Raw genomic sequence first — 26,923 nt, 5'->3', positions numbered from 1 at the left:
TTCCGAGCTATGAAACCAGGTGGCGCTATTCCGAACTTGCACGGTCCCAATAGATTATTTGCTTTAGTTCAAAATTGAACAAAAATAAAAGGTTTGTTCGTAGTACGATCCAAACGATCAGCAACCATCAGACGCATGCGCAGTTAACAGTTAGCGCTGCGCAGTTACCAGTTAGAGATCGTAGACTACGAACACGCATGCGTCTGATAGTTGGAAACGGTTGCTGATCGTTCTACGAACAGACCTAAATAAACTAACTTTTCCGTTCTAAAACGAAAATATGCTTTGTGTGTGACTAACGAACGTGCAAAGGGGAAAGATTATTATTGGTCTTTTGGAGCAAGAAATGTTTCAGAGAAACATAGCTGCAGTGGTAGGCGTAACACAGAGCGTTGTGTCAAAAACCTGAGAGGCATCCGGAATTAGGAAAACTTAAGAATAGACCAAGATAAAGTCGCCAAAGAGTAACAACACCTCGCCACGATCGTTTTATTGTCCAATCAGCTAGAAGAGACCCAACAATTTCCCACCTGCAGCTCCAAAACAGCTTAGGGAAGCTACATGTGTAAGTGTTTCAGTTGAAATGATAAGAACAACAGTTCATGCCCAAGGACTATACAGCACGTGACAGTTACTGATTCCCGAGATATTTCATTAGCACACGATTGATCGCCTAAATTGGTGTCTTCAACACCAAAACTGGAAAGTCGGAAATTGGCAAAATGGGCTATTTTCAGGTAAAACCAGGACAGGAAACCAGGAATTATTTGAGAACTTAGAGGGCGACGAAGACAAGCAAGAAAAGAAACTGTCGGATTTGTTCACAGATCTAAAGGAGCAAGTGTCATGTTATGATCGGTAAAAAAACTTCTTTAATCTTCATCCAATCAACTTTCAACATCTCGCAGGTATATTGAATTGGTTCTAAAGCCTGTAGTTAGGCCCTGGAGACTTGCAATGGGAGAAAATTAATAGACAGTGACTAATTGTGACTACCGACTTCCATGAAGCAGAAGTTAGCACTGTTCTAGAGTGGCCTGCATGATCACCCGACCTTAACTCTATAGTAGAGCATTTGTGGGATATGCTTAAAAGAAAAATTAGAGCTCGCCGGGATAATCCACTAAACACCGTACGGCTAGTACAAACTGCTCTTGAAAAATCGAACAATCTACCACAACAAAATGTTGACCATTTCACTAGGAGGATGCCCATGCAAATTGAAGCTTGTAGAAGGGCTAGGGGTGGTAACACTGATTACTAAAAAAACCAAATAAATAAAATCAATTTAAACATTCTTCGTTATAGATTGAAACTTTTTATGCTATTGACTTTAAAACAAATAGTTTCAAGTTATTATGTCAATACTTTATTGTTTTCTTTAATTTTTATGTAAATATATTGGTGATTAAATTTCTTTATAATAAATATTTTGACTTCTTATGTTGATTTTTTTAAATTCCAAATAACAAGAAATATCAGATGATTCCATGTAAGTTTGGATTTGTGTACTTTAGTTATGTTGATTTAGATATAACACTTACCATCTCCTAAATGGGGTAAAGTATCAATAATTTCTTTAATTTTACTTTCTATGTCATCGTCACTTACTCCTCCATTCATATTGGAGGGCCCTGCTATCGGTTCTGGCTCTTCTTCTACTTCTATTTCGGGTGGCTTGAATTTCTTGAATATATCCTCAACCGTTTGCTTGTTTAATTTCGACAAACGTTGTAATGTTTTATGCCTAGGTAATTTATTAATACACGATATTATAAATTCAGTTCGTGTATGATCTCTACACTGTTAGTTAAGAAATATAGAATTGATAAATGATTTGGCAGTACTTAAATTTTAGATTAAAAATGGTCTAAATTGAATACAAATCATTCTAATACATCCATTCAATAGTTAACCATTAGGCCGTAAGGCCTAAACTAAAAAAGATGAGCACAATCCTTAATCAGCAACTCGAGACCTACTAATTCTTTCCCACTAAAGCTCTTCACCTAACCTAAATAATGATACATTTCTGAGCAGTAAATTAGCTTCTTTACATTGAATGATACAAAATACATAAACATAATCAGTGCTGCAGCAGAATCACTTGGAAAGAGGAAAGTAACGAATACTAACATATTAAAAAAGAAAACCCCTTGTTTCAAAGAGGAAGTGAAGATAAAATGTGAAGAAAAGAAGAAAGTATTTTTACAATACAGAACACAACAGGCATACAACCACTACAAACGAATCAGAAACAAAACGAATACTTTAGTGAGACAAATAAAAGGGGAACACTGGCAGAGTTTCTCAAAACAGATGGAACATGACTTCTACGGAACACAAAAAGAAGTATGGAGAATGATCAGAGGACAAAGAAAGGAGATGAACGAATTAATAAAAACGAAACACATTCAGAAGGAAACATGGGCAGACTACTTCCGATCTCTATTTGCTAACGCCGATGAAAATGAACCACCAACACCTGAAGTTACGACCAACGAAGAAATAAACATCTAGGAGGGAGAGATAAAGGAAGTACATATTAAGAAAATTAAAAAATAGAAAATCTCCAGGAGAGGACAGAATATCGAACGAACTCTCTAAAGTACGGAGGACAAGATCTGACTAATAGACCAGGGCGGATCTGTTTTGAGGTGGATGTGAGAGGTGGCATTCGGATTTTTGCAGATAAAGTTAGGTGACAACATCAGTAATTATAACTAACTGATGCTCCTTCTCAAATATGCCAGGAACATTAATAAAAAAATTAAAATATTTAAAAACTTCGAAAATCATCGATTTTTTTCTATTTTCTTTGCTTATAACTTTAAAACGATTTATTTTGGAACAAAATTGTACGGAAATAAAATAAAGCTAATAAAATTTTGTATAATATACGACTGGTTAAAAATGTCTTGAGTTATTACCCTTTTTGCAAAATAGCAATAAATACAAAATAAGGGGGAAAAATAGGCCTGTTTATATTCAATGTTTTACAACCACTTTCGTTGCACTTAGAACCTTCGTAATTCGCATAGAAAATGCTTATAACATATTTAAATCGTCCACCAAATTTCATTAAAATCGACCTTATAGATTTTGCAAAATAAATTTTCAATCTAATTTTTTTTAAAATGTTCAAATTTTTTAAAAACTTTCTTAACAAAAAGTAGACTATTTAGAAGTTAGTTAATTTTTTTACAAATAAACAAGCACTCTACCTATCTAATAAACTTTACAGAATTAAAATCGGATTATCTAAGCAGCCTCAGCAATGTTTTAAAATTTAACAATTTATTGGCTTATAAACAAATAGAATATCTCCGTTACTATTATATTAAATTAAATTTACAAAAAGGAACTAGAAATAAAAAAATATGAAAAAAAAATTTTAAGAAACGCTTTTCTTTAGTTACGAGTGAATAAAATTAAAAATATAAAAAAATCCACCAAAAAGCAAAAAATAAAAAAAATTGAAAAAATCTAACACATTCGTCAAAGAAAAGCGTGGCGCGTCTTCATCGAATAAACGGTTTTCGCCCCACGCTTTTTTTAACGAATGTGTTAGATTTTTTCAATTCTTTTTATTTTTTGCTTTTTGGTGGATTTTTTATATTTTTAATTTTATTCACTCGTAACTAAAGAAAAGCGTTTCTTAAAATTTTTTTTTTCATATTTTTTTATTTTTTACTTTTAAGTCTTACACTTTTCAAACATTAAAATATATCGTCATGTTTCTTAAAATATGTATAAAACATATTATGATGTACTAACAGGAAAAGTAGTCAGAATCGGCAAAAAATTTGAAACTTTATTGGTTATTTATGAAGCATTACGTAAACAATTAACGTAAAAAGTGAAATTATGTATAGTTCATATCATTAGCTATAATCCGTAAAAGTTTCAAGTTTTTACATTGTAAAAAACAAGAGAACTTAAGCATTTTCCATTAAAATCGTTTTTTTTTATTTAAACAATTAATAAACATAAAAATTTTTTTTATTGATTATTCGTGTATTGTTCCCGCGAATGCATATGTCTGCAAATTTTCATTCATTTGCATTGAAGAAAAGGCAGTCAAATTAACGTCTAAAGATTTGACGCAAACTATTGAACTAAATAAAAGCGTTTAAAAATAAAAGCGTTTAAAAATATTCGGTACGGCGCATATTTAACCGGGTGTATCTCAGGAACTAGTCCTCACAATAATTCAACTTTTTTACTTTTAAAATGAGCGTCGTACCCAGAGTTTTCTAGTTTCGTTTTGTGAATTTAATTTAATATAATAGTAACGGAGATATTCTATTTTGTTTATAAGTCAAAAAATGGTTTACAACTTTAAAACATTGCTGAGACAGCTTAAATCATCCGATTTTAATTCTGTAAAGTTTATTAAATAGGTAGAGCGGCTATTTATACGTACAAACATTAGCAAGCTTCTAAATGGTCTACTTTTTGTTCAGAAGGTTTTTAAAAAATTTGAACTTTTAAAAAAAAAATAGATTGAAAATTTATTATGCAAAATCTATTAGGTCGATTTTATTGAAATTTGGTGGAAGTTTTAAGTATGTTATAAGCATTCTCTAAGCGAATTACGAAGGCTCTAAGTGTAACCAAAGTGGTTGAAAGACATTGAATAAAAACAGGCTTATTTTGCCCCCTTATTTTGTATTTATTGCTATTTTGCAGAAAGGGTAATAATTTAAGACATTTTTAACCAGTCGTTTATCATATAAAATTCAATAATTATCTTTATTTTATTTCTGTACAACTTTGTTCCATCGCTTTGTTAATCGTTTTAAAGTTATAAGCAAAGAAAGTAGAAAAAATCGATGTTTTTCAAAATTTTTAAATATTTTATTTTTTTTTATTAATGTTCCGGGCATATTTGAGAAGGAGCATAAGTCAATTATAATTATTGAAGTTGTCACCTAAATTTATCATCAAAAATCCGAACGCCACCTCTTACAACGAAAGATAGAGGTTTTTTCACAGATCCGCCCTGTCAATAAACAATTATTAAAACTAATACAAAAAATAATAGAACAAAACAGAATACTACAAAAATGGAGATCAAGCATCCTAATACCTCTCTTCAAAAAAGGAGACAAATCGGACCCGGAGAATTACAGAGGTATGAACTTATTAAAGACAACATTAAAATTAACAACCGAAGTGATCACAAACAAATTGAATGAAGTTATAACAGCAGAACAACAAGGTTTTAGGTCGGGAAGATCATGCACTGACGTTATATTTATAATGAGGCAAGTTCAAGAGAAATCTTTAGAACACAACAAACAGGCATATTTATGTTTCGTCGACCTTAAGAAAGCATTTGACACGTTCAAATTAAAGGATGTTGTCCATTTGTTATACTCAAGAGAGGTACCACTAGGAATAATTAAAACGATCGAAAACATCTACCAGAACAACACAATAAAAGTAAAAGTAGAAGATGAACTAACTGGCCTAATTGAAGCCTGGCAATGGGATAAGACAGGGGGATTCCTTGAGTCCTTATTGTTCAACCTGATCATGGATGAAATAATAAAAAAGTAAGAACTAAAAAAGGATACCAAATGAGAGAAAAACAAGTTAAAATAATCTACTATGCCGAAGATGCAATACTAATCTCTCAAAGTGAAGATGATTTACAATGCTGCACCAATTTAACATAACCGCCAGAAAATTTAACATGTTAATTTCCCCAAAAAAGACAAAATGCATGGTTATAACAGCAAATCCAATAAGATGTAAATTGGAGTTGGAGGGTCAGATAATCGAACAAGTGATGGAGTTTAAGTATCTAGGCATCACACTATCTAGCTACGGAAGGCTCGGAACAGAAGTGGAAGATCAAGTGAATAGAGCAAACAGAACCGCAGGTTGCCTGAATGACACAATATCGGAAAAGAAATGAAAGGCAGAATTTATTTATTTATTTATTTATTCAATAAACGGCAGAGCCAATTTAGAAATTTAGAAAAGAGTCATCAGACCAATAATGACATACGCGGCAGAAACACGACCCAGAGCTAGAAGTACAGATATACGACGGAGATGCAAGGTGGACAATATTAATAATTGGGTAAGAAAATAAAGAATAGAATGGAATGACCACATAAGCCGAATGACAAGAAATAGAGTAGTAAGGATAGCGAGAGACGGTTCCCCAATAAAAAGACGATCAGTGGGAAGACCACGAAAACGATGGAAGGACAACTTACTAGAGGCACATTAAAAAAAAACAGACAGAGTCATGTCTATACAAAAAGACGAAGAAGACATTGAATGAATACAGTTCAAAATTGCTTCATCAGATGTTGCTGTGAATGGCATTTGAGTTTATTTTGGCTGGACATGAAACTCGGAGAAATGTCCTGTGGACCTCAACAAATTAGTTGCAAAAGAACAATTCTCAGGAATAATTGGAAAATACTACATCAAAACACCAATGAGGCTGTAAAAATTTCAATCCATTTTGCCATCAGACAACAATATTATGACCTTGACTTCTTCTCCTAGCACTACAATCCGGAGTGAGTCTTAGCTGACTGCCCAACTCGCCTCCATGTCGAAAGATATACATATATCCATCTCCATCTCCATCGCATTCGTGGACGTCCTAAGGGTCTTCTTCCTGCCGGGGCTTCCTCCTATATTAGCTTCGCAAGGCGGTTATTAGACAGTCTATGGATATGACCTGCCTATCTTAGACGTTGCGAGTTAATCTCTTGGACCATGTCGCTAGTCCTATACATCCGTTTGACCGCGGCATTTGTTCTCATTCGGTATTGGTTAGTATTCGGGTCGTTATAAGGTCCAAAGATTCTTCCAAGGATTTTTCTCCCAAAACACAGGAGTGTTCTTTCCATTGTATTTGTCAGCGTCTACGTCTCACACCCATACATAAGAACCGGTCTAATCACTGTCTTATATACCCTGATTGATGTTCGTCATCATCATCATCATCATTCTCTTTGCTTTATCCCTATGCGGGGTCGGCTTCCCTAATTTCATTTCTCCACACAATTCTATCTTGGATCATATCAATGTTAATCCCCTTTACCAACATGTCCTGCCTTATCGTCTCCCCCCAGGTCTTTTTTGGTCTTTCTCTCCTACTCCTTCCAGGAATCTGCACTTCAGCTATTCTTCGTATTGGGTGATTAACGTCTCGACGTTGAACATGACCAAATCATCTTAACCTATGCTCTCATTTTGGCATCAATTGGTGCCACACCTAGACTTCCCCTAATATACTCATTTCTAATTTTATCCTTCTTTGCCACTCCACTCATCCATCTAAGCATTCTCATTTCCGCCACATGCATTCGTTGTTCCTCTTTCTTTTTCACTGCCCAAAATTCAGTTCCGTACATCATAGCCGGTCTTATGGCTGTTTTATAGAATTTTCCCTTCAGCTTCATTGGAATTTTTCTGTCACACAACACACCACTAGCTTCTTTCCACTTCATCCATCCAGCCCTAATTCTACTGCATGCATCTCCATCTATTTCTCCATTACTCTGTAATACCGATCCTAGGTACTTAAAACTATTGCTTTTCACAATCATTTCACCATCCAAAGATACCATTTTATTTGTAGTAGCTCCATCTTTAAATGAACATTCCAAATACTCTGTTTTTGTCCTACTAAGTTTTAAACCTTTTTCCTCCAGAGCTTGTCTCCACTGTTCCAGTTTTTGTTCTAAGTCTCTTTCAGTATTTCCTACTAACACTACATCATCAGCATAAATTAGGCACCATGGAATGCTACCCTGCAGTTTCGCTGTTATCTGGTCCAAAACTAATGAGAATAAATAAGGACTAAGCACCGGGCCTTGGTGCAATCCTACTTTCTCCTGGAATTTATCAGTCTCTCCCACACCTCTCCCTCTCACAATCTTTACATATTCGCCAGGGTCTCCTTTCTTATTGAGTGCCCAACACAGAATCTCTCGAGGAACTCTATCATATGCTTTCTCAAGATCAATGAATACCATATGAGCGTTGGTCTCTTTATTCCTGTATTTTTCCATCAGTTGCCTTACAATGAAAATTGCATCTGTTGTTGATCTGTCCTGCATAAAGCCAAATTGATTATCGGATATTTCGGTTTCTTCACGTATCCGTCTATCAATTACTCTCTCCCATATTTTCATGGTGTGGCTAAGTAGTTTTATAGCCCTGCAGTTTGTACATTGTTATATGTCTCCCTTGTTTTTGTAGACAGGTACTAATATACTGCTTCTCCATTCGTCTGACATTTGTCCAACTTTCATAATTCTATTAAATAGACCTGCTAGTCAACTTTTTCCTGTCTCTCCCAATGCTCTCCATACTTCCCCAGGAATATCATCTGGTCCGACTGCTTTTCCTTTCTTTATTTTTTGAAGCGCTTGAGCCACTTCCTCGTTTGTTATTCTGGTAACCATTGCTGTTACTGTCTCCGTTAACTCCACAGGCTGTCTGTCAAATTCTTCATTTAATAAACTGTCAAAATAATTTCTCCATCTCTTTTTGACATCCTTTTCATGAATTAGTATTTTATTATTTTCATCTCGGATACATCTAATCTGATTAAAATCTCTTGCTTTCTTTGCTCTCTGTTTGGCTATTTTATATATCTTTGCTTCGCCTAGTATATGATGTTCGCATTAGGCTTTTAGCTTTAATAGTGTTGTGGAGGCTATACACACATCTATTTGCTGCCTGGATTCTCCCTTTTATCTCTTCCATCTTCCGTGATATCGTTATCTGCGGTGATTGTCGCTCCGAGATATTTAAAACTTTCTACTTTTTCAAAGTTCTATCACATCTCGTTTGTCTGTTAACACGTTCGCTGCATACATTTCTCTAACTACTTCTCCGACAACCTGAAATAATTTTTGTAATGTAAGTGAGCACATGTCACTCATCGGCGACATCAGCAGTGGAGAAGGAAACTGAATGTTGCCGATGAGCGACATATGTGTAGAACGTGCTAATGCACATATATTTGGTTTTCTCTTCATGGACCCTTAGACCAGCTTTTTTGCCTCTACCTCTAATTTATTGAAAGTCGCTTTTACGTTGGTGACTGTGTTTCCCACAATGTCAATGTCATCCGCGTATGCTAGGTCTTGTCGTTCTTTGCAAACCAAAAAATATACAAAGTAAGATGGATTATGCTCATTGTGGCAATCAAGTCAAGAGAAGTCTATGGGAAGCGTCAGTAGATGTTTTAAACTATTTGCGGCCATTTTTTGTCTGGCAACCTGTTATCAATGTACTTTCCTATTCTTAAATATATATAAAAATTTGATTTTAATTAACTAACTACTAACTAATGATCGTGGTAATTCTGCAGTGGGATCTTTTACTATAAAAAAAAGAAGTTTTTAATACCTTTCATTTTCACGCTGTGATACAACTCTTACAATAAAAACCTGTACTTACTTTTAGCGTTGACTGATAAATATACTGGAAGATACGAAACTAAATGAGCGTTTATGTACGACACCAGTGGTTTTAGAAATAGATGGCGTTAGCAGCTTTCTAGGTGCGAGATTGAATTTACCTGAGACAACTATGAGACGTATTCAGGTAGCTTTGGTTATCGGAATTTGGGGTCGGTCGGGTCGATCGGATTATAATAAAAATTATTTAATTCTTTTGATGCATTTAAATTTGATGTTGTTCTGAAGCTATTTTCTTGTGGCATTTTTATAATCAAGTATATTCAAATGGGAAATAAGCCACAATTTTACCTAAAAATTATTTTATTAACGTTTCGACGCCCAAGTCGGGTGTCGTTGTCAAAATACCTTGTATTTTGTATTTTGACAACGACACCCGACTTGGGCGTCGAAACGTTAATAAAATCATTTTTAGGTAAAATTGTGGCTTATTTCCCATTTGAATATACTTGATTTAAATTTGAGTTCTCATTCAACGATAACAATGGCAATCTTTAAAATAATTATTGGAGTGTACCTATGTATTACTTTCTAAACTCGTTTTTAAATTAGCAAGAATAATTTTGTAGTTGTAATTTGTCTTCTAATTTGAATTCTTGAAACAAATCATTAAATATTATAAAGTTTATTTAATAATTTATTTAATAAAAAATTTATTTAACGAGAAAAATACTCACTGTAGTAACCCGCTCGGCCACTTTAAACTCTTCGAGAGAAAAATGGTAAGGACTCATGAATTGTTGCAATCGCGATTTCCAACAATTTCTTCCAAGTTTTTTCGTGCCGTCGATATTTTCCGAGTTAGGGGGAAAATAGTGACTAAGTATTGAATTATTTATTATTAACTTTACTTCTTAAAGGTGCCGTGTATTTCTGCGTAGGCGTCCACTTTGCATTGTATTGTCAGGTGAGATATTAGATAGTCACGATTACATTATTCTATTATGAGTAATTTCATTAATATCATTTGGCGAATATTACCCAGCCATGACATCTTTTTCTAGACCTCTCTTACCCTCTATATTTCCTTCGAGTTCCAGTTGCCGACAACTATATCGTTCTCCTCGCAATATCTCCCTAAGTATGTCCATGATATTTTAAGCATTCGGTGCAGGCACCTTATTTCAAAGACTTCAAGTTTGTTAGTGGAGCTGGTCTTTATTATCCATGCTTTCATTACATACAAGAGAACAAGCCAAACGTAACACTTTATCGTATTGTACAGTAGAAAAAATGAAAGAATACCCATGAACGAACATATAAAACACGCAGTATTTTCCTGTCACCGTGTCACACAAAAAATTGGCCAGCACAGGTACATGTAATAATTATTATTACATGTACTTGCGCTGGGCAATTTTCTTTGCGACATGTTGACAGGAAAATACAACGTGTTTTATATGTTCGTTCATGGGTATTTTTTTATTTTTCCGACTGTATCTCAGGTTGAAACCCAAATTTCAGTGAACAGTCATAAGAGTCTGGACGTCGACATCCCATTGTTTATGAGAGATTTTTCATTAAGTTAAGCCCGTTTGAGCTGACAATCGGAGTGAGTGTATATTGTCTTACCAAGATAGACGATTATTCAGTTTTATTCCCAAGAAGTTAATCAATTCTGAATAATTGCAAGCCATACGGATGCTGAGACTAAGAGGCCTCGGAGGTGTAACCAGAGAAGGTTCCCATTGTTTTCATTCTGGTGGGATATGTTATGTGCCATTAGAGTGAAAACTTAGTCTTTTGCTAGCAGTTGCCGCTAGGGCATCTATGCCATTTCGTTCGTTGCAATTCGGGACTGCACGCTGGGGTTTGTTTTGGTTGGATCAGGGAGAGCAGCATATGTGCCTCCTGATGAGAGACTAATAAGTTTCGAAACCGGTAGAGGTGCTTGCAGCACTCTCTGATTGGACTAGAATATGGTTCGGCTGTATTTTCGTTTTGCAACGAAATTGAAAATGGTTATTCATTTTTGATTTACATTTACTCTGTGTGGAGTATGAAGGGAACCAGTCTCGTTGGAATTTTACCGCGCTGAGCAGATGTGACGTGAATTGTAAATTGTAGAATTCCCTCATCTTCCTTAGTCTCAGCATCCGTATGGCTTGCAAATTGTAGAAGCCTCGGAGGTGTAACCAGAGAAGGTTCCCATTGTTTTCATTCTGGTGGGATATGTTATGTGCCATTAGAGTGAAAACTTAGTCTTTTACTAATAATTAAAGCTAGTAGAACGGCCGGATGCCTAAACGACACAATTTGGAAAAACAAATACCTTAGAGTGGAAACAAAGGACCGAATATATAAGTCATCTGACTGAAGTTATTAGACCAGTTATGACTTACACTGCCTAAACAAGATCAGATGCAAGCAAAATACAAAGATGTCTGGATACCAACAAAATGAAGATCTTAAGAAGGATTGCTGGAAAAGGACTACGGGACAGGGTAAGAAGTGAGGAAATCAGATGCATATGTGGGGTAACGATATAAATACCTGGGTAAAGAATAGAAAAAAAGAGTGGAATCAACACATAAGCAGGATGTCTGAATCAAGGATAGTAAGAATAGCCAGGGACAAGTCACCGTTAGGCCGAAGAAGTATAGGACACCCAAGGAAAAGATGGAATGACAATTTAGGGACAGAATGAAAGGCACCGTTGAAGAAAAACAGGCAGTACTGCCTATATAAAAGAAAAAGTAGAAGAAGAAATTCTTTAGGTAGATTTTTGGTAGTATAATGTGCGTCTTTGGAGTTTTACTGAAGATTATTGTTTTCGTTTTAGTGGGAGAAAATTCTAGGCCAGTAGTGTTTGACCAATTCTCTAATTTCTAAATGACTAGTGGGTTAAGTGATTTAGCGATGTCATTGATGGCAATAAGGAAAAGTGCAACGAGTAGACCATTGAGGAATGTCGTTTAATTGGATTTTTGAGTCTAAAAGAACCTTATTTATTCGAATAAGTTTCGTCTATATAGGAAATTATTAATAAATTTTCTATTTCCTGGAATTGACCAACTTAATAGAATTCTTATATCTAATCCCCAAATGGCACGCGTTATAAAATATAATAAAAGATAGCCATAAGCCAAACATACTTTATCACATCCAAATGACCCATGAATTACAGATTCAATATCCACTAGGTTGTCTAATGTAGTTGTGGACTTTCTAAATCCACTTTGTATAAGGCTAGGTAGCTATAATATCAATAAGTCTAATACTATCTAGTATCTATCAAGTGGATAAACTGATTAATTGTAGCAAGTTTTGTTCCATTGAGTTTTTTCACTAAGCTAATACTTTTCGAGTTATTTGAGAGTGAATATGTTCGTTTTTTAACAAAAAAAAAAACACGTTTTAGACGGTTTTACGCAAATAACACAATAAGTAAGTATTTTATCGAAAAGAGTATTCAATAAAAATATACTTTATAAAAAATTAAAAAAAAATGTCTGTATAAAGTCTTTATACTCAGTAGAAGCAGAGTTGTAGCTAAAAAAGTAAGTTCTTATTCGTCAAATTCCAAATCGAATATTTCAACGTGAAATAACCAAAAAATAAAGCACATTTCTGGGAAAACTCATCGCAACTTTTTTAAAGTGTTTAAGCTTTGTTTTTGTTTTTAAAAAAGTTTCTAGCATTAAAGTAAGCACGTTACGCTGAAAATAAAGTTGGTCCTTTTTTGTAAAAGATAGTTTTAAAAAAGCGTGAAAATCACCCTCTAAAAAGGAACTTGCATAACATTTTTATTTCGAAAGAGATGCTATAAATTTGCTAACTCATCGCAAATTTTTTAAAGTGTTTAAAAAGCTTTGTTTTTGTTTTCAAAAATGTTTCTAGCATTAAAGTAAGCACGTTACGCTGAAAATAAAGTTGGTCCTTTTTTGTAAAAGTAGTTTTAAAAAAGCGTGAAAATCACCCTCTAAAAGGGAACTTGCATAAAATTTTTATTTCGAAAGAGATGCTATAAATTTGCTATAAATCACAACAGAACACGATTTAAAAAGAACAAAAGTAGTTTGTGTTTTTCGTTTGACCCCTCAAGACGAATAAAATCAAATTATTGTTACCGCTTCACAAGTGACTTTACTTATGTATTGTTTATAATACATATGATCTGTAAGTTTAATCGTAAATTTAGTTTTACAGTATTTTTTTTTATTTTGAAAAAAAAGGCTTTTTTTTTAAATAATTTTTTAATTATCAGTGATACGAAATATCCCAAAGTGTAAAGGTTTTGGTTTTTTGAATATTTTGTTTTACTGTAATACAAAAATTGGTTAAGATATGGCTGTTCGGGCTGTTCCGAATTTGCATATACTCGTGATTAGTGACTCATTGAAGCCCTTTCAACTACAGCCTTTCAAAAATAAGCACTTTGAACCGATGAAACTTACAGATCCTCTATAATAAGCATACATACGTAAAGTAACTTATGAAGCACTACTGATTAATTTCATTTGAGATGCTAATTAGGAGGTGATTTTTAGATTTTTTTACAAAAAAAGGGTTCAACTTTATTTTGTGCGCAACTTGTTTACTTCTGATACTAGAAACTCAAAAAAAATAAAGCTGTTTTTAAACTTTTTAAAAAAGTTATGATGAGTTTTCCCCGAAAAGTTCTTAATTTTTTGGTTATTTCATGTAGAAATATTCAATTTTGAATTTGACAGAACCTACTTTTCATTAGCTACAACTCTGCTTTTACTGGGTCTACGACTTCATAATATGTCATATTTATATAAAACATTTTTTTCACTTTTTGATAAGCTGTATTTTTGCTATGAATGTTTTTTTGATGAAATACTTCCTTTTTTAGTTATTTGCGAAAATCCGTCTAAAAACGTACTATTTTTTGAGAAATGAATATATTCACTCGCAAATAACTCGAAAAGTATTTACTTGTGAGGTCAAGACTAGTGAAAAAAACTCTATAGTCAATTTATATTTCCAACATATTTGCAGAAACAAAAACAAAAAAAAATAATACAGATTAATATGATAGTGACTGCTGCGTTAAAATTTTGAATACGGGCCATGTAAAATAACCGCGTGTTCTTGGCTAGTTCCTTGAGTAGGAGGAATTTTACACTTCCCTCTAAGGCTAGTTCCAACAAATTTAAGCTAGGCGCGCCACTATACGGGCAGGATTTAAAGACAACAAAACAATGCATAGGCTTTCGTATCTTCTTTTAGCTTAAAAAAATTATAATGAAAAAAGGATACATTAGAGTGCAACTAGCAAACATTTCATTTTGGTTAGAAACGTTATATTTCATGTTATAATCACAGATAAAGTAATCATCCTCCAGGGCCAAAGTCATCAATTTTAAATACAACTCTACTAAATCTTCTTGTTTCTTGTCATCACCCCTAAAATGTTCAAAACTTTAATATACAAAAACAAATTTTGAGGGCAAAATTCATTTTTTGCTACCATTTACTACTCTACCAACTTAATAAACTAAAAGTATAACGAAATCATACGAGAATACGACTGGATATGAAAGATACGACACTGGTGATTGGCCACTACTAGTGAGCATGGAAACATAAAAAAGAACAACTCACCGATTATAAAGTAGCTAGTAGCTGATATGTTAACACTAATTGCATCTACTCAGGGCTCTGATTCTAATTCAAAATTCGACTCAAAACAAGTCGAAATCAATATGGCGACGTTGAAATGCGACTTTGCGAGCCTTGTAGATTTCAGTTGAACTAACTAAAGGACGTCATTAAATTTCGATAAAAATCGAAATTAATTTCGACTCGAAAAAAGTGGCTGACATTTCATTTTGAGTCGAAATTAATGTGACACGGATATGAACATAGACATATATTACATAATACCTAGACTGCGCGCTGCCATCTAAAACTAAGTGACGATTGCGATAGAGAAAACTGAGGCTATTAGGTGGGAAGTCTCTTTCTAATCGACGGGGTTTATCCAATGACGTTGAGTTTATCGATCACGTCACTTTCCCACTGTCGCCGTTTTTATGAACTCCTCCGAGTAGAAAGAGACTTCCCACCTAATAGCCTCAGTTTTCTCTGCCGCAATCGTCACTTAGTTTTAGATGGCAGCGCGCAGTCTAGGTATTATATATCTATGGATATAAATGTCTGGAATGGGAGAAAGGAGCGAGGTTAGGTTTAGTTTAGGAGGTGTCGTGTCTTGTTTGTTTCTTACAAGAAAAACTGAAGCAAAAAGTAATAATATGGCTGGGTTTTATGGAAATTTGCTGGTATTGGATGAATTAGAGAGAAAAGCATTAAATTAGAAAATATAATAATTGAAAATGTCCACAACGTGAATTATCAACTCAATAAAAGATGTAACGTAATACTGTGGACAAATTAGTAAAAAACAAGGAAAAGTTATTTAATATCTATTTCATTGCTGGACATGCTGGAATCGAATCTTAATATTGCATAATATGTTAGTAATATAGGTATGCAAAAGTCCGCAGAGAGTGTGCTATTTGTATAAACAAATTAGAGCTCCAAAATCTTTTTTTCAATTATTACTCTACAACTCCGAAGATTTAACTTTAAACCAAAATTACTCACATAAAAATTCACCGTAATTTAATTCTGCACGTTGATATTTTTTCAGATTTCCTTCGGCGAAAATTTTCCTTAGAAAATTCGGGTTTTCCAAACAAAATCTTCAATTTTCAACTAAAATTTTAGGGAAGTCATTATTTATCAATAATTAAATAACTTGGTGACATAAAGCTTTTTTGCAGTAGATTATATATTATATTTATATCCAGAAGCCGGCGACAATCTAACCAATAGTTAAGCCACAATTAAATTGTTAATTAAAAAATTTCGGTCGCAAAAATAATAAGAATAATTATGATACACCAGAATAACTATGATTTTCGTATAAAAAGGCACTGTACCTATCTAACGTACTTTACAGAATTGAAATTGGACTATCTGAGCAGTCTTAGTTTTAAACAAACAATTTTTTGGCTTATAAACAAATATAATATATCGTCAACTATTAGATTAAATTAAATTAAGATAGCAGATTCCTAAGATACAATCGGTCAAAATTGACCGGCATTTTCGACGAAGTTATAAACAATAGGATCGTAATCTTTGAATCATTACCTTTTTTATTTCGGTTGTCTTTCTGCATACAAATTTTCATATCTTCAAGAGACTCATAATATATAATAATAAAAACTATCGGTACCTGTTACGCGTGAAAAATACCAAAAACCCAATCAAAAAATAGATTGAAAACCGTAGAATTTCAAAGTTCAAAATCGGTATATGTTAAAAAAAATGTATTTTCTCGGCTTCCCATAGATCAATTTTTTTTAATTCGACCTAAGAGTAGAGCGGCCTAACTAATGCATTACTAAATGCCAAAGATTCTTTAGTTTTGTTATAATAAATTTATTTATTTATTATAAGTTTTTTTTAATTTGTTTAAACACAGATTGATTAAATAACTATACAGCTCTCAAATGAGAATATTTGTATTTTGAACGTTAAAAGGTAAACGTATAGTAATTTTTTTTTAAATATCTTACAACAGGAATTTTGAATATATGAAAATTTGTATATAGAAAGAGGACCGAAATAAAAAGCAAAGATCGCAAAGATTGCGATAATATTGTTTATAACTTCGTTGCAAATACCGTTTAACTTTGACCGGTTATATCTCAGGAACCACTTTTCGCAATTCAACTTTTTTTTAAAGAAGCGTCCTGCCGCGTCCTTTCCAACACCGTTTTCTTAATTTAATTTAGGTTAGTAGTTGCCGAGACATTATATTTGTTTGTAAGCCAAAAAATTGTTTATAACTTTAAAACATTCCTGAGACCGCTGAAATAGTCCAATGTCAATGCTGTAGAATATGTTGGATAGGTATAGTGCCTTTTTATACGAAAATCATAGTTATTCTGATGTATCGTAATTATTCTCGTTATTATGGCGACCGAAATTTCTTAATTAACAATTTAATTAGGCATTCCAAATCACGTGATATAATATGGCTGCTGGATGGCGAAACTGTCATCCATAGGCGTATCCAATGTTTAAACCACTTCATATTTAATTTGCTATCACAATTTCACAAATTTCGCTACACAATTAACAAAAAAACAAAACCAAACAGGATATTCTTTACAAATTTGTCAATATTCAATGTAAACATTAGATACGAAATGACCACCCCCCTTAACTATGTCTATGGCCATGTCAGTTTAGCCATCCACCGGCCACCACTGACAGTTCATTGGAATCCCTAATTATAGCTAAATTATTGGTCAGATTGTCGCCGGCTTCCGGATATTCGCCGGCTACTACAAAAACGCTTTTATGTCACCAATTTATTTAATTATTGATAAATAATTAGTTTACTAAAATTTTAGTTGAAAATTAAAGAATCTCTGCAGAATTAAATTACGCTGGTTTTTTATTTGAGTGTTTTTGGTTTAAAGTTAAAATATTCTGAGTTACAGAGCAATCACTGAAAAAAAGTAGATTTCGGAGCGGTAATTTGTTTATAAACGAAATAGCACACTTTCTGAGGACTTTGCATACCTAGATTACTAATATATACCTACAATATTAAGATTCGATTGCAGCAATAAAGTAGCTGGTAAATAACTTTTCCCAAAAATGGTATTTTTTTCGATAATTTACCCAGACTACATACAAACATTCAACACATATTGCGTAGCCAAGGAAGAAGCGGACCAACCCAAGTTTTGAGCAGTGTCAAAATGATAAAGTAAATATTTCCAAGGTAAAGTTTTCAATCCTAATAGCAAAATTAATAATATTGAAAAATATTAAAAATATTACTGAAAGATTTTTAAATTGAAAACTTATTGGTCCATTTCCCTGGTGACGCCTCCAAGGCTTCTACAATGTGCAAGCCAGATGGATTCTGCAGTGAAGACAAAATTCTACACTATGCAATTCACAACCCCCGTCTGCAGCTTGGCAAAGTTCCAACGGAAAATGGACCTAGTTACTCTATAGGAGTAATACTAATAAAAATAAAAATGTATACCATTTTTATTCAGTTGCAATGCGAAGGCAAAACAATCTTATTTTTCACTTAGATATAATGTGGAGATAAGCTTTCATGGTTGGTCACTTCAAGTATGGAGCAGCAGGCCTACGCCTCTCCGAAGATGACTCCAATAAGGGTCGAAAATCGTCGGTTCAGAGTGCTGGACTGCGCTCAGTATTCTAAGTGAAAAATAAGATTGTTTTGCCTTCGCATTGCAACTGAATAAAAATGGTATACATTTTTATTTTTATTAGTATTACTCCTATAGAGTAACTAGGTCCATTTTCTGCAGTTCCTTCCCTTTTGTCTTCACTGCAGCATCCATCTGGCTTGCATATTGTAGAAGCCTTGGAGGTGTCACCAGGGAAATGGACCAATAAGTTTTCAATTTAAAAATCTTTTAGTAATATTTTTCAATATTATAAATGCTGCTATTAGGATTAAAAACTTTACCTTTCAATTGCCAGATGACGCTAGTCACCTAATCCATACACGTCAGTTGCAATGTGGGGATAAGCTTTCATGGTTGGTCACTTTGAGTCATTCTCGTCCCGGACGTCGAAGAGTAAGGTCACTGCTAGCACACCCCACTCTTACCGACGAACAGCGAGAAGCCTGAGAGCACCAAGTGCTGAAGAAGCGGCGCACGGTTAGCCCTAAGCTATTAGTTTGGAACCAGAGTGAAAAACCAACGACGCTTGGCCGTGTAAACCAAAAAGGTAGACGGATTGCGGGGTTTCAGAGGAATACTCTGGCCCTGGGCTCGAGCGAGTTCGCTCGCCCCGAACTCTACCTAGTGTTCACACACGGTTACAAGAACAAGTGCGAGTAAGGGGGCCAAACTAACTGCGAAAAAGGCTTTCAACGAGGGACCCACCAGCAGCAGGGTAAACTGCACCCATCAGGTAGTTATAGTCACTGTCTTACGCCGGAAAAGCACGGAGGGGTGGACAAGCCACCTTTATCCCTGGGGTTTACCCCCCAGAACACCTTGAGGCTGAGGTGCCCTCCGATCGCTAGACTTGCATCCTCGCCCATTTGTCATGCCTTCATCTGTAAGGTCCGTCAGTTCCACCCGGTCGCTTCGTCCTCGGACGACGACCTCGACAAGCGTTGCCACCACTACCACCACCACTACAGCCACCAATACAGCCAACCAGTTCGCTTCCTTGCAACAGGAAGGCACTGTACCCCCATCCAGAGGCTACAACCGTGTCACGGCGGAGCTAGACCTCGAGACGCTTAGCGCGGAGATGCAAATCGTCCGCGATAAGTATCGCGAGGCCTACCTTCGCATCGAGCGGGACGACGCCTCCAACCCCCTTCTGCAGCGATATGCAAACGATTTTCCGCCTCTAAGAACACCAGCACAGGCTGGTCCTCAGCGTCAGAGCGCTCGGAATAGACAAGGTGCTATACCAAAAACTCCAACTCAACCGTCAAAACAAGCACCCCAACATTCTCAACAACAACCTTCTCAACAGCAACCCACTTCTCAACAACAAGCATCCATCAGCAATCCTGAACCCAACGATTTCGTCTTCCAAAGAAGACAACTAAGACAAATGTCTTATGCCAATGCCGCAGCCATTCCACGCCCCAAAACCCAAGCCAGAAACCAAAACGTCATTAACGCCATAAACGATCCTACACTGTCCGAATATCTCATCAAAGATCTCCCAAAAGATCTTTGCAACAAACGCACCTTCTTTCGGCAAATAAATGCCACCACTCTCTTATCCAACAAAATTCATTCTTGCAAAGTACTCTCACATGGAATCGCACACCTTCGACTTTTTAATCCGATAAATGCAGGGGATATAGAAAAAGCTATCCATACAGCAACTGGCCAAACCATGGTTACGGTCCACAGCCGTAGCAGAAATGCTAACACTTCCACAAAAGAGCCCACCTACCTCCTCTGCATTACTGGAATCGACGTGGATTAATCCGAGCAGGAGGTCACCGACTTGCTCACAGAACAGCAATTCCCGGTCGAAAGACTGTGGAGAGTCAAAGCTTACAAAACAGGCAAGGACTCTAAAGTGATCAAGGTGGTGACCAAATCCTTGGAGAAATTCACGTCAGCATTGAGCCGAGGCATAACTCTAGATGGTGAAATCTACAATGCCGAACTTCCTCATGGCTCCGACCCTACAATCCCCACTCCAAAATATTGCAGCAAATGCTGCATTAACGGACACTCCATCGACGAATGCCCTCAAAAAGCATTCGTCTGCCCCCACTGCGGCGGCAACCACAAATCCAGCGCCTGCACCAAACAGCAGGAACCCAAATGCCCGAATTGCGGCGGTGACCACCCCGCATACTCCAACAAGTGTCCACAAAGACACACCATCCCCTCCGCCCAACACGAAATACAGCCACTAACGATCGAAAGATCATTCCCCCCTTTCGAACTCCCTACAGAAACAAAGAACATCTTGTCGATTCAGACTGCTCTGTTGCTTAACTTGTTGCCCGAACTTCGTGAACATATCGCTGCAATCACGGCTAATCTGATTAGCCAAGTCTACGACCACTCGACAGTGGTCCACGGGTACGGGAGCAATATCACGGTGACATTCCGCTCCAACCACTAAACACCCTCCCTTTATGGATTTCACCCTAGGCACAGTCAACTGTCAGGGTCTCTCCAAAAAGAGACCCCTCATCAAGAATATCCTGTCGAAGCATAACATCCAGATCCTCGCACTCACAGATACTCTGTCGAAAAACGATCCACACTTCGCAGGATATTCGATCATCCATCGAAGCCGCTGTCAGGTTTCACGTGGGAATGGTATTCTCGTGAAACACGGAATACCGCACAACACACACACATTCCCACAAAATTTTCGTCCACCTGACGTGGACTTCCTGGCAATTGACGTGCACATCCCCAATAACGAAACCCTCACGATAGTCTCTTACTACAAACACCCGGATCAACCACTCAACAGGCATTTGCTAGAGTACTTTTCGAGGCTCGGCAAGGCTGTGTTGATGGGCGATCTAAATTGTAGACACACACAGTTTGGTGATCACCGTCAAAACCCAGAAGGCATCCGCCTCACGGATTATCTGCTAGACCTTCCCATTTCAAGAATCACCAACACTGAATTCACGTTTTTGAACGCCAATGGGGCCTCTATTGTCGACCATATCCTAGTTACTAGTAACATTCTGGATCGGTTCGGGGATAGATGCCACATAGGCGATTCAATAACGTCAGACCACGTACCTCTTCTTGTCGACACCGACATACTCATTCCAAAACAACCAAACCCTCCAAGATCTATAAGAGACTATCGTCACGCTAACTGGACTGAATTCCAAAACTTCATCACACAAAATCTCCCTATGTTAGGCGAACTCGATACTAACGATAGTATCGACACCAGTGCAACCGATATCGAGAACCTCATCACTGAGGCGATCACGCACGCAATTCCACTCAAACAAATAACCTATACATCACCGGCACTTCCACAATACATCATTGCCAAAATCCAACAAAAACGACGTCTTCTACGTCAATACAAGGCCAACAGAAACCCACTAATCAAAACAGAGTACAACCGGATCTGTGCCAGGATAAAGAGGGAGATATCTGTCCTAACGGCTCGCCGGTGGGAAGATGCTATCTCAAAACTGGACTACAGAGACGGAGGTAAATTCTGGCAAAAATTCAAAGTCCTAACAAAACAAAAACTATCTCAACCATCCCATCTGTTAGTCAACAATCACATAGTCAATTCCCCAGAAGGGAAAGCCGAAGCATTCAGAAATTCGCTTCAAAACAATTTTCAAACTCCAGATAACCCGAACTTTGATCGCATATTTAAATTCAACACAGAATACATTGTAAATGTTACTCTCAACCACTACATTCCAGTCTATGATCCTATCATGGACCCCCTCACAGACAGGGAAACGGAGAGCTTTTGCCAAATCGGCAAAAACAGCGCTCCCGGACCTGATGGCATCAACCGAAGGTGCCTCAAAAAACTTCCAGAGAGTATCATTCCTCTTCTAACTAAAATATTCAATGCATGTCTCAAAAACAGCCACTTTCCTACTCCTTGGAAAGTGGCCAACACCATCATGCTTTTGAAAAAAGGCAAACCCCCAACCGACGTGGAATCCTATAGACCAATTTCATTAATCAATACTCTGGGTAAAGTTCTTGAGCTAATCCTAAGAGAGGCTCAATGACTTTCTCGAAAACCACAATATCATACCAAAATTCCAATATGGATTCCAGTCAGGTAAATCTACTAAACATGCATTAATAGATTTCACTACCAAAGTTACTCAAACCATCAACGATGGTTCATTCGCCATAGCCACATTTCTGGATGTGCAGAAGGCTTTCGACCAGGTCTGGCACGACGGGCTTGTTCGGAAACTTCTGGACATCGGGCTACCATTGCAATTTACCAAAATTGTACACTCCTACCTCCACAACCGTACTGTCAGAGTTAAAATAGGCGATCAAAAGTCCACCCCATTCACTCCACAAGCTGGAGTTCCCCAGGGTTCAGTCCTAGCACCGCTGTTGTACATCATCTACAACAGCGACATCACTAACCAAAATATCCCAGGTACTCGGCTGTTTCTCTATGCAGATGACACGACTCTGCTCTCAACAACCTCTCGATACAACCCAAGACTCCTCTTCAGAAGAGCCCAGGCTCTGTTGGACGGCGTCGGCGAATGGTGTTGTAAGTGGAGAGTCACGCTAAACGCGAACAAAACAACAACAATTGTGTTTCGCGCCCCTTCTGTGTCAAATAGAATCATACGCAATGAAGACGACCAATATCCACTGAGACTGTTGGGAGAAAGGCTTGTTGTTAGCCCGACTGCGAACTATTTGGGAGTACTGTTTACCAGGACTCTCAACTGGGACGCAGATCTAAAGGCAACTTTAGATAGGGTAAGGAACAGGGCCAGACTTCTCAACGCTCTCTCGGGAAAAATTGGCAAGACACACAAGAAGACTCTCATTCACACTTACAAGACCTTTATTCGACCCGTCATGGAGTACAAATCGTGTATCTACTCTCTTTGCTCAAGACAAAAACAAAAGGGGTTGTTGAGAACAGAACGCAGAATCTTGCGTAGATGCAACTATGAGCACTGGCGATATCCCTCAAACGAAATCCATAACATCTCGAACACCCCCAAAATCACCGAGAGAATAAACTCTCTGAACAGGAACTTCACAATCAAAGTAATCAACGGCCCCCCTTCCGACACACAAGAATCTTTCAAATGTTCCTGTTCATCTTCCGGCCACGTACTCCACCGAAAGCCCAAACGCAAAAAGATTCATGTACCGTCCGCTCTAATGCAAACATGCATTGACGAACTCCCGGTGGAGTACGAAAACATCCTTGAGGCTACCCCGTTAGCCTACCGTACCCACCTCTAACATTTCCTCATCCCTACCCCGAACAGGGAGAAGTTGGTTTTTTGCGGTTTCCCAACTTCATTGCACAATTATACCTGTTCGTCCCAAGAAAATAGCCGCAACTATTTTCTCCACTCGAACGCACACTGTCCACGCTGAACTCAAAGCCACCTCCTGACCGCCGACGAGGGACGCAGGTTCGCCTGTCGTTGTACAATGGTTTCTAGGGAGACTGGTCGAGAGCAAAGCACGGACAGTACACGTAAATGTCTATGGAACCAACAACAATCCATCAAACTTTCTTCTCTGTTGACTTCTTAGCCTTCTGGACACCACCGTCCGGCACAACCCAGGATCCAAGAACACCAGGACACGGCGCTTGCCCCGGTGTGTTTTTCGGACTGTTTGCTTTTGCCGCCAACACAATACATTCACCTCAAACCCTGAAGAGGACAAAATCCTAAACGGGGAAGCACATTGAACGCATTTCTTCTAAACATTATCTAGACAAGCAAATCAAACAATGTGGCATGGCATGGCACTTCGAGTATGGAGCAGCAGGCCTATGCCTCTCCGAAGATGACTCCAATAAGAGTCGAAAATCGTCGGTTCAGAGTGCTGGACTGCGCTCCGTATTCTAAGTGAAAAATAAGATTGTTTTGCCTTCGCATTGCAACTGAATAAAAATGGTATACATTTTTATTTTAAATATTTCCAGTTGTAACTAAAATCGAAATGAATAAGAATCAGGGATTAAGACTGTCATGGCGTAGTCGCTTTTAAATTTCGATCTCGAAATGAATTAGAATCAGGGCCCAGGTCTCCTTTATTGGGCATTTTTATTATCAGTCCCCCCTTTCACTCTTTTGGTAATTGTTCGTCAGTTCATATTTTGTTCAAAAGTTTATGTGATATTTCTATTGATCACTCAGTATCTGCTTTTATTAGTTTAATGAGTACATTTGTTTTAGAAGTTTTCGTGTGTTTCCAATTTCTTCACTTGTAATGACTCCAATATTCACTTCTAGCTCTGGTGATTCTACTTCGTCTTGTATGACTTGTGTTATTTCATGAGTACCATGTATTTCTTCGAAGTATTCCTTCTATCGTTGTAGTATTTCTTTCTCATTTTTTATTCTGTTTCCTTATTTATCCTTTACTTCTCGTATATTTCTTTGTACTTTTCCTGTTAGGTTTCGTATGATTGTATATTTTGTTCTTGGGTCGTTTTCTTGCGCTTGGATTGTTCTTTTACTTCTGCATTTTTTTACATTACATTTCCTTTCAAGTGTCCTCTCTTCTTCCGGTCCTCTCTTTTGTAGGGTTTTTTCTTTTTGTTGTGATACAATTCGGTTAATTGCTAGTTTCTCAGTGAACTTATTTCTTATACTTTCTTGTTTTAGCATCAAAGTTGTATTTGTTCCTTCTGTTGGTTTTTTGGTGTTTGATCTCTGGCTAATTTCATGCTTAGTTTCGATTTCTCGGTTTATCTTTAAAGTTTAGATCTTTAAAAAAATTATATAAATAAACTTACATGCATTCCAACGTTTTGTCCAGACAATAGGTTACAAACAAGTGGTATACATCAACAAATTCCGCACGACCTAAATTAATTTCATCGAATACCCTCTCAGAGAGTGTTTTTTGTAAGTCTAAGTCTTCTCTATCACCAATGAACTCATAAAGTTCTCTGTAAATGCTTACGTATGTAAACGGTATCCTAAAACAAAACAAACTATTTTACATCCATTAATGTATGTTATCCATTCAAAGTTGTTTTTTGGTTATCCATCTTTAAAATCAATTAAGGGGAGGGTATGGTTTAAAATCAATCATCAATCAATGAATCAATCAATCATTTCATGCACATTTTTGTGAGTTTTTTTGAAGCTATGGTACATTTATTTTATTTTTAAATTATAGTACCATTCACAGCACAAATTATGCACTTTTATTTAAAATAATAAAAAAAATTAAATTTTTAAATCATACCTTCCCCCCTCTTAAGTCAAATAGATGTTGAAAATAATATTATAAAAAATAAAAACATCTTGTAAAAGGTATATTTAAAATCCCTAAAAAGTGTTATATCACATCAAAACGTTTTCGTAATCAATATTCCATCATCAGTGTTATCACTTAAAACAGTGTGGTTTAACCTCAGGCACGCGGGCCGCATACGGCCCGAGGCTCGTTAAACTGCGGTCCCCGCAAACACATTTCAATATTATTGCCATTGATAACTTTTACCTGTTCCAACCCTGACTAACTTTCCGTAATCTTTCCGTAATCTGAAAGTAGTTAACCTTGAACACCCACTCCCGATGAGCGGGCAGTTAGCTTCAGTCAGCTGCACGTGTCGTGTTGAAATTACTTTGGAAATTTGAGCTTTTAATTTAAGCGAAAAGCAATGTTTATTTGTGAAAAAAAACTTTTTTCTGATTTCTGACAGCAATAAAATGTATTTGGAATTAAATAAATTACATACATTCTGCTTTTTTTGCCAAATAATTTAATTAAAAAAAAGTTTAGTACCCTGCATAAATAATTATGTTAAAGGCTATATTACCGAATAAAGAATTAAATAACCTTTCAAATGAGCTAGCACACCACCCCTATTCTCATTTAAAAAATAATCGTTTACGTCATCACACGTGATTTTTCCTTATCTTCGCCCGTTTACGAAATATCGAATTTCGATATCGAATCCTTTCATTTGCACCATACTGTATAATTAGTCAAAACTCGTTACTCAGGGAGTTTTCGAGCCAAAATATAAAACACTTACGCAGTGGGGTAGGTATACTGTATACTTACACTATACTATACACTACTATACAGTATGGTGCAAATGAAAGGAACAAATTCGTTATTTCGTAAGCTAGCGACTTTATAGTCTAATAAAATAAAAAAAAGTCAATATGTAAATTCGTACATGTTAAAACAAATTTTATATCAAAGTTTAGGTGGGTACAAAAGATATTTTCAAGA

The 26,923-nt window shown here is 36.4% G+C and overlaps 1 protein-coding gene across 1 annotated transcript in view; it reads right to left on the bottom strand.

Moving 5' to 3' along the window:
- The window catches only part of LOC114327499 (activating signal cointegrator 1 complex subunit 2), a 125,740-nt gene that overhangs the window by 27,288 nt on the left and 71,529 nt on the right, over positions 1–26,923 (bottom strand). Inside the window, exons 7-9 of the mRNA XM_050655736.1 lie at positions 25,467–25,652; positions 14,694–14,840; positions 1,545–1,798 (exon numbers count right to left, since the gene is read on the bottom strand). Coding sequence (XP_050511693.1) covers positions 1,545–1,798; positions 14,694–14,840; positions 25,467–25,652 — 587 coding nt within the window. The remainder of the gene's footprint in view (positions 1–1,544; positions 1,799–14,693; positions 14,841–25,466; positions 25,653–26,923) is intronic.

This window comes from Diabrotica virgifera, chromosome 7 (assembly GCF_917563875.1).
Source record: "Diabrotica virgifera virgifera chromosome 7, PGI_DIABVI_V3a".
Taxonomy (NCBI): domain Eukaryota; kingdom Metazoa; phylum Arthropoda; class Insecta; order Coleoptera; family Chrysomelidae; genus Diabrotica; species Diabrotica virgifera.
This window is presented reverse-complemented; position numbering and strand designations above follow the sequence as displayed.